The sequence below is a fragment of the Aquarana catesbeiana genome, linkage group LG10 (genome assembly GCF_042186555.1).
Source record: "Aquarana catesbeiana isolate 2022-GZ linkage group LG10, ASM4218655v1, whole genome shotgun sequence".
NCBI lineage: Eukaryota > Metazoa > Chordata > Amphibia > Anura > Ranidae > Aquarana > Aquarana catesbeiana.
The window spans coordinates 166,410,022-166,423,725 of record NC_133333.1 but is presented as its reverse complement, the minus strand read 5'-3'; the positions used below and the strand labels follow the sequence as shown (position 1 = coordinate 166,423,725).

The window sequence follows — 13,704 nt, the reverse complement described above, 5'->3', positions numbered from 1 at the left end:
CTCCCCCCCCCCCCCCCCCTTATACTTGAGCCCCATCTTGATCCAACAATGTGCATAAGAGCAGAGGCTCTCCCGGGTTTCTCTCTCCTCATTGGCTCATACGGCAGTGGGAACCATTGGCTCCTGCTGCTGTCAATGACAGCCAGTGAGTCACTGAGGAGAGAGTGGGGGGCAGAGCCAAGCCACGCTCCGTGTGTGAATAGACAATGCCCATTCACAGGAGCACGGCTCTGGAGCCCACATAGCAAGCGGCTTGCTATTGGGGGCACTCGGCATGGAGGATGAGCCAGGACTGCCAGCCAGGGATCTAAAAAGAAAAGGACTAGTTCCAAAATCTGTATTATGAGGTTAGAATAGGATTCTCCCTTGATTATTTTCCGTTGATTTTTTAGCTTGAGCTCACAATATAACCCTTTTCAGATAGGACTCTACCTCTTGGAGCCTGTATGTCCTTCTCTGTGATACACCAGATTTCTCTGCATCTTTCAATGTCCTTCAGACATCAGGATCGTGACCTCCATAGATAGGACATGTTTTACAGTTCAGGTGGGGATGAAGGGAGGCTTTCTTTGGTTCAAAGCATTTACGAGAAAATTAAATTTTGTTTTGATTTGTTTAAATTTGTTATGATTAGTGAATATTGATCTTCTAACATATTGTCTTTTACCTATAGTGACCACATTATGCAGTGCTTATTGGATGTCTCCTGAAGGAAGCAGTTGCATGGCGAAACATGTAGAGCATGAAGCTACTGCTGGTTACTCATATGATGGTTAATGTATGATGATATTGTGATGTTTTTTTAAATATTTTATATCAATAAATTCAATATGTTTTTATATATTTGTCTATTATATTTTCTTGGGCACCCTAAAAATCCCATTCCCTTTCTTTTGCCAATATACAGTGGGGACGGAAAATATTCAGACCCCCTTACATTTTTCACTCTTTGTTATATTGCAGCCATTTGCTAAAATCATTTAAGTTCATTTCATACACACAGCACCCCATATTGACAAAAAAACACAGTATTGTTGACATTTTTGCAGATTTTGTAAAAAAGAAAAACTGAAATATCACATGGTCCTAAGTATTCAGACCCTTTGCTCAGTATTTAGTAGAAAACCCTTTTGATCTAATACAGCCATGAGTCTTTTTGGGAAAGATGCAAGAAGTTTTTCACACCTGGATTTAGGGATCCTCTGCCATTCCTCCTTGCAGATCCTCTCCAGTTCTGTCAGGTTGGATGGTAAACGTTAGTGGACAGCCATTTTTAGGTCTCTCCAGAGATGCTCAATTGGGTTTAAGTCAGGGCTCTGGCTGGGCCATTCAAGAACAGTCACAGAGTTGTTGTGAAGCCACTCCTTCATTATTTTAGCTGTGTGCTTAGGGTCATTGTTTTGTTGGAAGGTAAACCTTCGGCCCAGCCTGAGGTCCTGAGAACTCTGGAGAAGGTTTTCGCCCAGGATATCCCTGTACTTTGGCCACATTCGTCTTTCCCTCGATTGCAACCAGTCGTCCTGTCCCTGCAGCTGAAAAACACCCCGACAGCATGATGCTGCCACCACCATGTTTCACTGTTGGGACTGTATTGGACAGGTGATGAGCAGTGCCTGGTTTTCTCCACACATACTGCTTAGAATTAAGGCCAAAAAGTTCTATCTTGGTCTCATCAGACCAGAGAATCTTATTTCTCACCATCTTGGGAGTCCTTCAGGTGTTTTTTAGCAAACTCCCTGCGGGCTTAAATGTGTCTTGCACTGAGGAGAGGTTTCCGTCAGGTTACTATGCCATAAAGCCCCGACTGGTGGAGGGCTGCAGTGATGGTTGACTTTCTACAACTTTCTCCCATCTCCCAACTGCATCTCTGGAGCTCAGCCACAGTGATCTTTGGGTTCTTCTTCACCTCTCACCAAGGCTCTTCTCCCCCGATAGCTCAGTTTGGCCAGACGGCCAGCTCTAGGAAGGGTTCTGGTCGTCCCAAACGTCATCCATTTAAGGATTATGGAGGCCACTGTGCTCTTAAGAACCTTAAGTGCAGCAGAATTTTCTTTTGTAACCTTGGCCAGATCTGTGCCTTGCCACAATTCTGTCTCTGAGCTCTTCAGGCAGTTCCTTTGACCTCATGATTCTCATTTGCTCTGACATGCACTGTGAGCTGTAACGTCTTATATAGACAGGTGTGTGGCTTTCCTAATCAAGTCCAATCAGTATAATCAAACACAGCTGGACTCAAATGAAGGTGTAGAACCATCTCAAGGATGATCAGAAGAAATGGACAGCACCTGAGTTAAATATATGAGTGCCACAGCAAAGGGTCTGAATACTTAGGACCATGTGATATTTCAGTTTTTCTTTTTAATAAATCTGCAAAAAAGTCAACAATTCTGTGTTTTTCTGTCAATATGGGGTGCTGTGTGTACATTAATGTGGAAAAAATGAACTTAAATGATTTTAGCAAATGGCTGCAATATAACAAAGAGTGAAAAATGTAAGGGGGTCTGAATACTTTCTGTCCCCACTGTAGGTTTATAAAAGAGAAAAAAATGGGGAAACAAGCAAGCTCTTCAGAGATGCACAGATTGTTTATTTTGCCCTTAGTTCTACATGAATAAAAAACCTTCTAGTACTCCACAAAAGGTGTCTTACTATTGTCCCTATTGGAGTCATTTCCTGAGTTGGCAAAAACCACCAGAAGTCAACTCTTCCCCTGCCCTATCCATAAAAATAAATACATTTCTCCACAAGCAACAACCCAAAATTGGGATTCAGAAGTAGCCATGCTGCTTTTGTGCCCACTCCTCACCACTATATAATGACAGCACTATTTTGAAGGGATATACTTATTGGTTTCACATTAACACATGCTCGGCTACAAAAAAAATAAAAAAATTAGTTTGTTTTTTTTTCCAAATTCTCTCTGGACTTTTTGTTTTTTTTTCCAGGGACTCCAGTTTTCTCCCACACTCCAAAGCCATGCTGGTAGATTAATCATCTCCTGTCTAAATTGTCCCTAGTATGTGTATGTATGAAGGTGCGATGGCTCTTTTAGGGCAGGTACTGATGTGAATGTACAATATATAAAGTGCCGTTTAAAATTGTCTGCACTATATAATTACTTCTAACAAATAATAAATATATGACTACAGAGCTATGCAGGCTCCATAAGCATACTGTGCTTCCTATGTCTTTAATAACAAGCCTCAGCGTCTTCCTCTCCTGTTCTAACCTGCCCTAGCAACAGGAAAGCGATAACCTGATTGGTTGGCTGAATGTTGCATAGAAATGATCAGTTTACATGCACATTCTAAATACTTACACTGAGAACAACACCTTCTAGGGCATCCTGGATTCTGCTGAAAAGACGTCTGCTGACCTGATGATGAAGAAAAAGTACATTAGAAATTGTGTAAGTATTAACTCAATATTTGTTTTCTGTGGCAGACAAAAGAGCAGAGCTGTATTGTGTGATGTTATTATGGGTGGGCAAATATGTTGCCCCTCCCCCACTACACTAGTCTAGCAGTTCATGCTGGTAAACATACCAGACATATGACTGCAGTGTGGCAATAAAAGCTATTTGCACAATTCTGTGAAGGTGCAACAATGTTTGTTGCATAAGGGCAGCCTATTCTTTTTGAATGAGCTGCAAACACATCCCAGCACGATCTAAACTGTACTTCAAGAACAGGAGTGCACTGCGGAGTGCTGCAGCATAAGAATGCTGCATTAGGGTGGCTTTACCACCGCAACGTGCTTACATGCATAGTATGGCACTGCGGGTTACTGCATGCAAAAGCATGACCCTGTCCTGTCAAAACTGTTGAAGTGGAACTCCAGCCAATTTTTTCTTTGGACTGAATAGGTAAAATTTGGAAATAATTATGTTCTTTTCTGCTGCCAGTGTACCTTCCGGTGTTTTCACAGGGATAGAAGTAAGCAGGGTCTTTTCAATAGAGAAACAAATAGGAGTGGGGAAGGGCTCAAAGCCTCACATGTTTTTATCACTGTGTGTTAACTGAGCAGATAATTTTCACTTCCTGTGTGGTCATCAAGGCAGGAAGTCAAGGTAAATCTCCCCAGCAGGCATTCAGGAATGAATAAGCTTGAAATTCCACAAACAAAAACATTGCAAGCATGTCTTTGAAAGAGGTCACAAAGGACCGCTAGGTGGTGTCACCACTTCAGTTAAGTGCTAATGCTTGCTCTAAGGCTGCATTCACACCTGAGTGGTTTCAGCTCATGAAGCGCTCGTAAAACACCCGAAAAAACGCCCAAGAAGAAAAATCCCATTCATTTCAATGACACCTGTTCACATCTAAGCGTTTTGTCACCTGAAGCAAAATGCCTGAAAAACGCCCTAAGCTCAAAAAAGAACATGAGCTTCTTTGGGGCAGATTACAGGCATTTCCTGCCTTTTACATTGGTGACCTGAACAAAATCGCAGTAAAAACGTGTGCCTTTGAAACGCTCAGGTGTGAGTGCAGCCTAACTAATCGTGGTTCATTTTATGGAGCTATCAACAAAGGCCACTGTACGGGCAAATGTTGGAAAATATACGCAGGTTTCACCTTAATAGGATGTTTGATGGCCTCTACCACTGTTATTCGAGAAGTGTCTCGGACCAAAGAGGGCTTGCCAAGGCGAGCTTCAATAAAGCGACCTGCCACACCAGTTGCGTTCTTGGCGGAGTAAATACCTAAGGCAAGTAGGGTCAATCCAGTAGCCTTAAAAGAAAAAAAAGAGCAATGCATTAGGTCATAAAAATGATACATAACTGAATGCCTATATAAAAGATTAACTGTAGGAAAAATTACCGTTTTATCTCTAGCCCTAAAATAAATAAAATATATATATATATATATATATATATATATATATATATATATATATATATACACATACACACACACACTCTGACATTTATAATTCAGTTATAGCTACAATTTATCAACTGCAGATATTCAGAATATACTATAAAGGCAAAAGTATTTTCATAAAAAAATAATTATATATATTATATATATATTTTCACCATTGGTCACATGTACACCCGTTTTTAGGGTGGAACATGTATCATGCGGGGGATCTTGCGGGGGATCTTTTACCTCCTGCTTGCTGCCACTATTTTAAAAAGGACTCAGCCTCGTCATTTATTCACAGAGTTCTGTGATGGCAAGTAAGGATGAGCTCAGGCGTGTTCGCAAACGGCATGTGCAGAGCCCACCAGGAAGTTGGCACTGCACAGCGCTAATCCCAGGCAGTGAGAAATTTCCCGATCTCTGCAGCCACGCATCGGGACAATGTCTCACTGCATGTGATTAGCACTCCGCAGTGCCGAATTCCTGGCGAGCTCTGCATGTGCGGTTTGCGAACACGGCTGAGCTCATCCTTAATGGCAAGCTACAAGTACTGACAGCCTTTGCACCTGTTGGCTTGTAGTTTCAATGAACTACCAGGGTGCTATTGAGCGCTCCGGTAATTCATTCCCTCTTCCTGTCAGTGTGCATCTGCCTGCCCGTATGAGGTACGAACAGGCAGACACAAAGGCAAAAAATGATAAATGCACATTTTTTTACCTGCAAAAAAAAAAAAAAAAAAAAAAAAAAAAAAAAAAAAAGAGTATTTGTTTATATATTTTTTTAAGGTGAACTTATCTTTTCATTTAGGAAAAAGAGGAGGAGTTTGGGACTTTAGATAAGGCACAACTTGATAAATGGTCAATATATGATGACATATTTATTTTGCATAAACAAAATTACATAGGACATTTGCATTTTTGTACATACATAAGTATAGAATATATATATTCTACCATATGTATGTTTAATATACTTATTTTCCACCATGATTTGCAAATAAATTCTTTCAAAAATCAGACAATGTGATTGTCTGGATTTGTTTTCACATTTTGTCTCTCATAGTTGAGGTATACCTATGATTGCAATTACAGGCCTCTCTCATCTTTTTAAGTGGGAGAACTTGCATAATTGGTGGCTGACTAAATACTTTTTTTCCCCACTGTATATACACACATACATATACACACACACACATAGATGACATCGTAGCACATTACAGTATATAATGATGTAAGCCAATTGTACTCCATGCCATAAGATCAATTAAAATTGCATAGTGAGATCTAGATAGAAATTATTAAACCATTTATTGAAGAGATAACTGCATCCAAAAAAGCGTTGATGCATTTTGTGGATTTCGTGGCTAAAAGCGGGAGGAAGAAAGGATACCCATTTCCTAGAATACTTACATATCGGCTAGAGTACAAACATGCGGTACTGCAGGCTGAGGGATGATAGAGGTGTCTGTTCCGGGAGCTGTGGTAATAAAGGCCCGCAGGGGAATCGGGCGCACACATACAGATCCCCAGGAGGATTGTGGTCTAAAATATTGATCTGTGATGGTGCAAGGTAATAGTTCCAAATTCTAGAGGATTAATGAACTATGTATAACTGTTGAGTATTAAATAATATGGCTATCATGAATAAATGACACCAGTGACCATTGTGAATTTAAAGAAACAAAAAGCAAGTCTAAATTAGGGAACATATCAGATGAACCATTATCCAAGTGTAGAAAAAGGATAGGACTATTATATAAAGTGTTGCACCTATGGATAAAGAAGAAACTCCCAAAGTAATTGCCTTGTGTTTCCACGTAGATCCATGATACAAGATGTAATGTGCAATGTGCCCAGGATGTGCTACTAAAAGGACAAACCAATCTTTTAATTTTGGGTCAGAGTATAAACATTTTTGAATGGTCTTTCATCGCTGTCTGTTTCCCCACTGGAGAGATCCACCCCCAATACAAGTTCTAGAGACCAATGTCACTTGGAAACAAAACAATTTAGCTGTCACTGGAACAGGAGGGTAGGGCAGATCTTGCAAAGGGTACACATGTTCTTATGACAACTGTCTGAGGGCCTGGGTTGACAGGTTCTAGGCTTGTGTTGAAATGCTAATCTACTTGCTTTCAGGTGCAATCCACTTGCACTGAAAATCTGTTTGAGATGCTTCCGAAATCATTCAGAGTCCAAGGGCCTTTGACCTGCTGACTTTCAAAGTTGCATCTACCTCTACTTCATCCCTTTGACTTGTATAGGGAAAGAAGCAGTTCTGAAGTGATCAAAGTAGATTTACCTATACATTCCAGAGGTTTCCCCACACTTTGTTGTGGAAATGTGAAAATAAATCTCCCAAAAAGGGACACAAAGCCTGACAGGGATTTTAACTATTTCCTTCTCTATCCCCAAATACAAAATGAAGATATATACTGCACCTGAACTAGTGCACTCTAGCCCAACACAGACATGGCTGTGATAGGAAGGTTGAATAAAGCTTTTCACCTGAGCTACAATTATCAAAGATGTAAGTTTGTTTTTCACAAGGAAGAGCAGCGAACATGCTAAGGCAAACACCTGTAAGTGTCTGTTCATCTGTTCTTTTTAATAGTATCCAGGAGCCCCTAAATTATAAGGCCATCTTTGGTTAAATGCAGACTCTATTAATGAAGACCAGTGCTTGTAATACAGCACTAATTTATAATATTATAGAGTATGCTGTGTAGTTCTAGAATGGCCAACTTGCAGTCACTTGAGGATGCCTGTTTAGGCATTCAAGTGGTGGGTTTCTAGGTTTAATATGACTACCACTTTAAGTCTTTAATATGTGCTCAACTGTGCACAGCCTGTGCTTTCAATAAACTAAACTTGGGTTTTGTTGTGTGTCCCGTTTAGATGGTGCTTAGTGAAATTCTCTGAATATTTTTACACAGCCAAGAACCTAAAAGACAGGAGATTAATTTCCTGTTCTGATAAGTTTCTAATCTACAGTAAACACTGCTATTTAGTGTATATTTTCTATTTGCTGTCTAATTGATATTTTCATTGACTTGGCTCTCGCTGCACCACCACATCCAGCCAGGAAGCTATGGATAGGAGCAGGTGGCAAGATGGCTGCAAGCAAACATGTTGCAAAGCAGCATGAGCACACTACCATAAATGAGTTTTAGGAAGAGCACGCTCGGCCTCAGCAGGAAAAGACATTGTGTTTGAGGTTAAATTTAGACCTTCCCATCTTATCCATAGCAAAAGAAAGAGGGAAACATTAGCTATTACTACTTGGCAAATAACAATCATGCAGAGCTCAAATTGAAGAAACCGGCAGCAGGGGGAAGTGACAGCTCCTATTAGGCGAGTATCACAGCAGTCAAAGGAATGGATACATAACTTAGAAGATAAAAGCAGAGCTATTCCCAAGGGATGGGAGTAAATCTCTCACCAGTGGCTTGATGTGAGGTCACAAACGGCAAAAGACTGGGGGGGGGGGGGGTGACAGGAGATCTCTAACAGTGACCTTTCCCAAGGCTGCTGTGATTCATCCACGAGCAGAGACTTTCATCTGTCAGCAGACATGGATTCACAAGCAATGCTGAAGACTGGGCTTCTACTATAAGAAAGGGCCTGATGTCAGGGCAGAATCAATATGCATCAACCAAGTCAAATTTTACTACCCGCTTACAGACCTAGGCTCAAGATATGTCACGGACACCAAGGATGCATGGTTATTTTAGTGTGTCTTTCTTTATCTGTAGCCAACCCAGAAAAGTTATATTTCTGACTCTCAAAACATACTTCACTCTAGGTATTATGATTAGCCTCTATTGTAGAATGATATTGTCAGAGGGAAGAGCCTAGGAAGGGTGTGTATTGACTTCTAGTCGAGTTTTTATCTGGACAGAAGTCTAATGCCCTGTACACACGAGAGGATTTTCCGACAACAAAATCCAGGATTTATTTCCGACGGATGTTGGCTCAAACTTGTCCTGCATACATACGGTCGCACAAATGTTGTCGGAAATTCTGAACGTCAAGAACGCGGTGGCGTACAACACGTGCGGCTCTTCTGCTCGATTCCGAGCATGTGTGGAATTTTGTACACACGATTGGAATTTCCGACAACAGATTTTGTTGTCGGAAAATTTGAGATCCAGATCTCAAATTTTGATTGTCGGAAATTCCGACGGAAAATGTTCGATGGAGCCTTCGCACGGTCGGAATTTCCGACAACAAGATCCCATCGAACATTTGTTGTCGGAAAATCCTATCGTGTGTACAGGGCATAGTATGCCCTGGATCTAAACAGCCGGGCGGTGATCTTGCATGCAGGATTGGGTAGAGCAGGGGTGTCAAACTCAATTTCATTGTGGGCCTTATCAGCATTATGATTGTTCTCAAAAGGGCCGGTTGTATCTGTAAGATTAGATTTCAGTGCATCCCTTCCCCTTACATTAGATGTCAAGAGCCACCCCACCACCAGAAGTTGAGTCCTCTACTCTCCCTTAAATCACAGTGCACCCCCTTTCCTTATGCTGCTGCTGGGAAAAAGCTGGATGCATTGCTTGAAAGCATAAAGTAGGGGTCTGGAGGAGGACCAGAGGAGGGCTGGAGCTCTCCTGCAGCTGCGGGAGAGGTGCAAGGGCTACATGAAATGGCCTGGAGGGCAGGATCCGGCCCGTGGGCCTTGTGTTTGACACCTGTGGGGTAGAGTATGGATCAGAGAGGCCTAGAGCAGAGCTGCACCCTTGCTGTCTATATCGATTTAAGCAAAGAAGCCAGACACAGATCTGAATACAAGGATTAAAATGATAGATACTAAGCAGGTAGTCTTCCACCAAGCCAGTTTAAATGGAAAATGTTCATGCTGGACAAAGGTTGCTACCCGCCATGGTCTCTGTGCCCAATTGCTGCATCTCCTATCACAGTGGAGGTTAAATAAAGCCCAGTATGTGCATTTTACAAAACTAAATGACTTTTCAGACCTTGTTAAAGACTCATTAGCATGGTGATTTAAGACCACAGGTAGAGTATTTCTTCTCATTAGCCACAGCTCAGTAGCCCCTGTGCTTCTGTCTAGAGACTGCCTTGTCTGTGTGGGCCGTAGGCAGGCTGAGGGATTGCATACTGTATAACTGCAGCTCTAATATTTTTAACTGTCAGCCATGTTTAGTCAGCTCTATGGTGGCCAAATATTGTATACATTTTTTACAGATGCTATATGTAACAAATTTTAGCCTTACATTGAGTAGTGTGTGTTTTTTTTTTTAACTTTCTATTTTTTTATAGCACCAAAATTGTTTCACAGCACTTTACAGAATATGCTAGATTTTTCTAATCAGTTTCTCTACCAAAGAAGCTTCCAGTCCAGTGCCCTACAGCTGTCACAAATAGAAAATTCACATATTAATGGCAGTTTAATAGGAAATCAATTAAACCAAATCTACGCTACACGGCCAAAGGTCTGACCATCACATATATGAACAACATTTTGCTGGACATCCTGTTCCAGAACAAATTGGCATTAATATAGAGTTGCTCCTTCCCCCCTTGCTGCTGCAGATTCCACTCCTCAGGGAAGAAGTACTGGATGTTGGATTAGAATTAAACCGCTCATAATCGGCATTCCAATTTATCACAAAAGTGTAAAAGTGTTACTAAACCCAGGAGCCTGCATTAACTATATCTGGTCTCCCACAGTACACAGAACATGGAGATGCAATTATTTTAGAAAACAAACTGCTAAATACCTTTTTTCCATCAGCAGTAAGAGCAGTCTTGTGACTTCTATGAGTGTCTGGTTAAAGCTTGTAGGAGTTTATTTGGCCACGATTGTCTAATGGCCCATACACAGGATCCGAATATCGTACGAAAACTGCCTTCCAAGGAAGAATTGTATGATTTTCGGATCGTGTGTACGCTACTTTCGAGAGCCGATCAGGACAGTTCATCCGATATTATTCGATGGGACAAGCAGGAAAATTTTCCTCGCACTATACCAGATCGTACGATTTTCATTTAGTCAGTATAGTTATCATCCAAAAATACAATACAAATGCATTACAACACTTCCGTTTTTTTTTTTTCTGTCGTACGAGAATTTTCGTGACTTTATTTACCTATTCAGTTTCTACTTGCGACTATTAAGTGAAAAAGGTTGTACGATCTGACGTACAATATTGGGATTAGGTGTACAGGCATTTATGAGAATGCCGGACCCCTGAACCTCTGTCTGGACAGTGCTGATTGGCCCTGTGCTGGTCACATGCACCCTCCCAAGGAAAAAAAAAAAAAAAAAAAACGCTCTAGCAATACACACCAAACTGAGCATGTGCAGCCTGTCCCCTGGCTCTGTAAATATTTTTTTTTTTTTTGGAGAGAGTGGAAGGAGGAGATGATCAGAGGATTTTTTTACACAATGCAGAGGATTAACCCCTTAGGTTCCACAGTGCGTATAACAAGCATGCTTTACTGCATTTACAGACTGTTTTTACTGTTGTGGTTTTAGGAACACTTTAAAGCGGGGTTCCACCCAAATTTTGAACATTATCTCTATGCATTCTCTTCCTTGCCTAGATGCTGACATGCTGTGTAAAAAAAATTATAAGTTATTCTTTACAACGAAATCTGACACAGGCGGACTTATTACACAGAACATGTGAGTAGATAATCATGAGAAGAAAAGTTTGTGAATGAACTCCAAAAAAAACGAAAAAAAAAAACGATAGATAGGTGGACCCCCGCTTTAAATGCTGTTCATACTCAGTCACTATGAAATTTGTTTTCCGTTTTCAAAAACCTGATTGATCCTGCTGTTATCAATCTCCACTTTCTGTTCATATACCCAAATAGGGTCCCCAGCTAGGGATTTTGCAGCTGTAGTGGCAACTCTGCACATGCTCAGTTTTCATTGAGTTTCTATACTGAGAATTTCCTCCCCATCACATCTGAGCAGCCCATGTGACTATAGAGTCACACATGTGGGTGTATACACAGTGGTAAATGACAGCCCACTCCCTAACTCCTCCTTCAGGCCCACTAACCAGCTAAACACAATGGGGGCAGGATATTACATGTAGATTAATGGAGGAATGACCTCCCTCTTAATTTAAGACATAGGCTGGACTGGCAGAAATCCAGCCACACCATGTTATTTCTAAAAAAAATTCATAAAGAATTGATTTCAAATATATATTTGTATGCCAATTTAAAATAGTTTTTAGATATTATTTATTTATGTTTATTCTGTATGCCAAAGACTGTTATTTTTATTTTGAACACGTGACTAGCAGCAGAGGGCTAGAAGCTCCTCCTGCTTACGTTTCTCCGCAAACTGGCTGGGAAAGATCTGAATCACGTGACAGCTGTATATTGGTTAGGAAAAAGGTATCGAATTTTTTTTTTTTTTTTTTTTAATAAAATAATTTTAGAGCCATCGTCCATATACAGAAAGAGAAGGGGTAAAGTGTGTGTTTATTATCACTTCAATTTCAAAATTTCAGATGTTATTGAGGCTGTGACAGCACAGGAGTGCCTAATCACAAATCACATTTGATGAAGTGCACACTTTTATTTATTTGGGAGGAATTCAAAACAAAACGAGAAAATTTTCAGGGTACAAGCTAAGGCTAAGGCACAATTAGCATTTCCAAATGCACCCTATACCATATCAAATCTTTATTTTTTAAGTTCAGTTCCACTTTAAGGCTAGCCCTATGGGGTGATAAGTGTTTCCACACGTCAAGGGCTTGTACATACAAAACTTTTTCAAGACCATTGTAAAATCTGGGTGCAATGTGTTTCTTGGTCCTTCCCTCTGCTTAAAGAAGTTCTAGGTCCCAGCATAAATTTACATTTTAGATCAGCATTGTAATAGCAATAACTATGGTTTGGATTGCTGACAATCCAATATAAGCTTACTTAAAAAAAATCTCTTTTCATGTATGAGTGCTGCTTGTTTTCTGGTCATGTCATTCCACAACTTTCTCGATTCCCTATATGCTTTGCAGCTTCTCCTCTGCTGTTTTCTTTTATTTTTCTAAAGGACTACATATCCCATGGTACCCTTGCTTCATGCAAACTGATTCCTGTAACGACCCAACCTCCTGAAACGCCTACTCTCAGCACCCCTGTAGTTCAGAAGGCAGGCTCTGTAAAATGTGTGACAAAGCAGTGCCTACTCACAGGGCATAGAGATATGCATCACAGAAATCAAGGAAGTAAATATGTAGAGAGGATCTTGACAAAGTAAATTTACAAACATCAAGATCAACCAGATAATTAAAGCGGAATTTCACCCAAAAGGGGAAGTTCCACTCTTCCTCCTCATTTGTCATCAAAAATTTTTTTTTTGAGGGGGTACCTGGTTTTGACAAGTTCCTGAAGATCAAAGCTGGCCAAGTAAACTTTTCCATCCCTGGCAGGTTACCTTAGAGACATCCAAACATTGGCATCTCTTGGTGCATACCTTTTAACAAAATACAATTGTCAGTATTAAAATACTAAATATCCTCCGTAGCATCTCTAAAATTCGCCCCTTTTGATGATGTAATGAAACAACTCATTCACTCCCTCATTATCTCTCGTCTTGACTATTGCAAGTCCCTTCTCATAGGCTACCATGAATGCAGCCCCCAGGCTCATTTACCTTACCAACTGTTCAGTGTCTGCCACCCATCCCTGCCAATCCCTCCACTGGCTTCCTATTGCCCAGCAAATAAATTCAAAATAATAACATACAAAGCCATTCACAACTCTGCCCAGAGCTACATCACCAATCTTATCTAAAATATCACCTAAACTTTCAGGGCCTGAATTTGAACCCGGAACCTCTGTTGTGTCAGGCA

At 40.7% G+C, this 13,704-nt stretch overlaps 2 protein-coding genes across 2 annotated transcripts in view; one reads left to right on the top strand and one right to left on the bottom strand.

Annotated features, from left to right (window-relative positions):
• ATAD3A (ATPase family AAA domain containing 3A) overlaps positions 1-13,704 on the bottom strand; it is a gene marked incomplete at its 5' end in the record, with an annotated part of 141,745 nt that overhangs the window by 87,008 nt on the left and 41,033 nt on the right. The window contains 2 exon segments of the mRNA XM_073602890.1: positions 3,320-3,376; positions 4,572-4,727. Of these exon segments, the coding sequence (XP_073458991.1) occupies positions 3,320-3,376; positions 4,572-4,727 (213 nt within the window).
• The window catches only part of LOC141111005 (uncharacterized), an 87,791-nt gene continuing 77,348 nt past the window's right edge, over positions 3,262-13,704 (top strand). The window contains exon 1 of the mRNA XM_073602891.1: positions 3,262-3,409. The gene's annotated coding sequence lies outside the window, so the exon portion shown is untranslated. The remainder of the gene's footprint in view (positions 3,410-13,704) is intronic.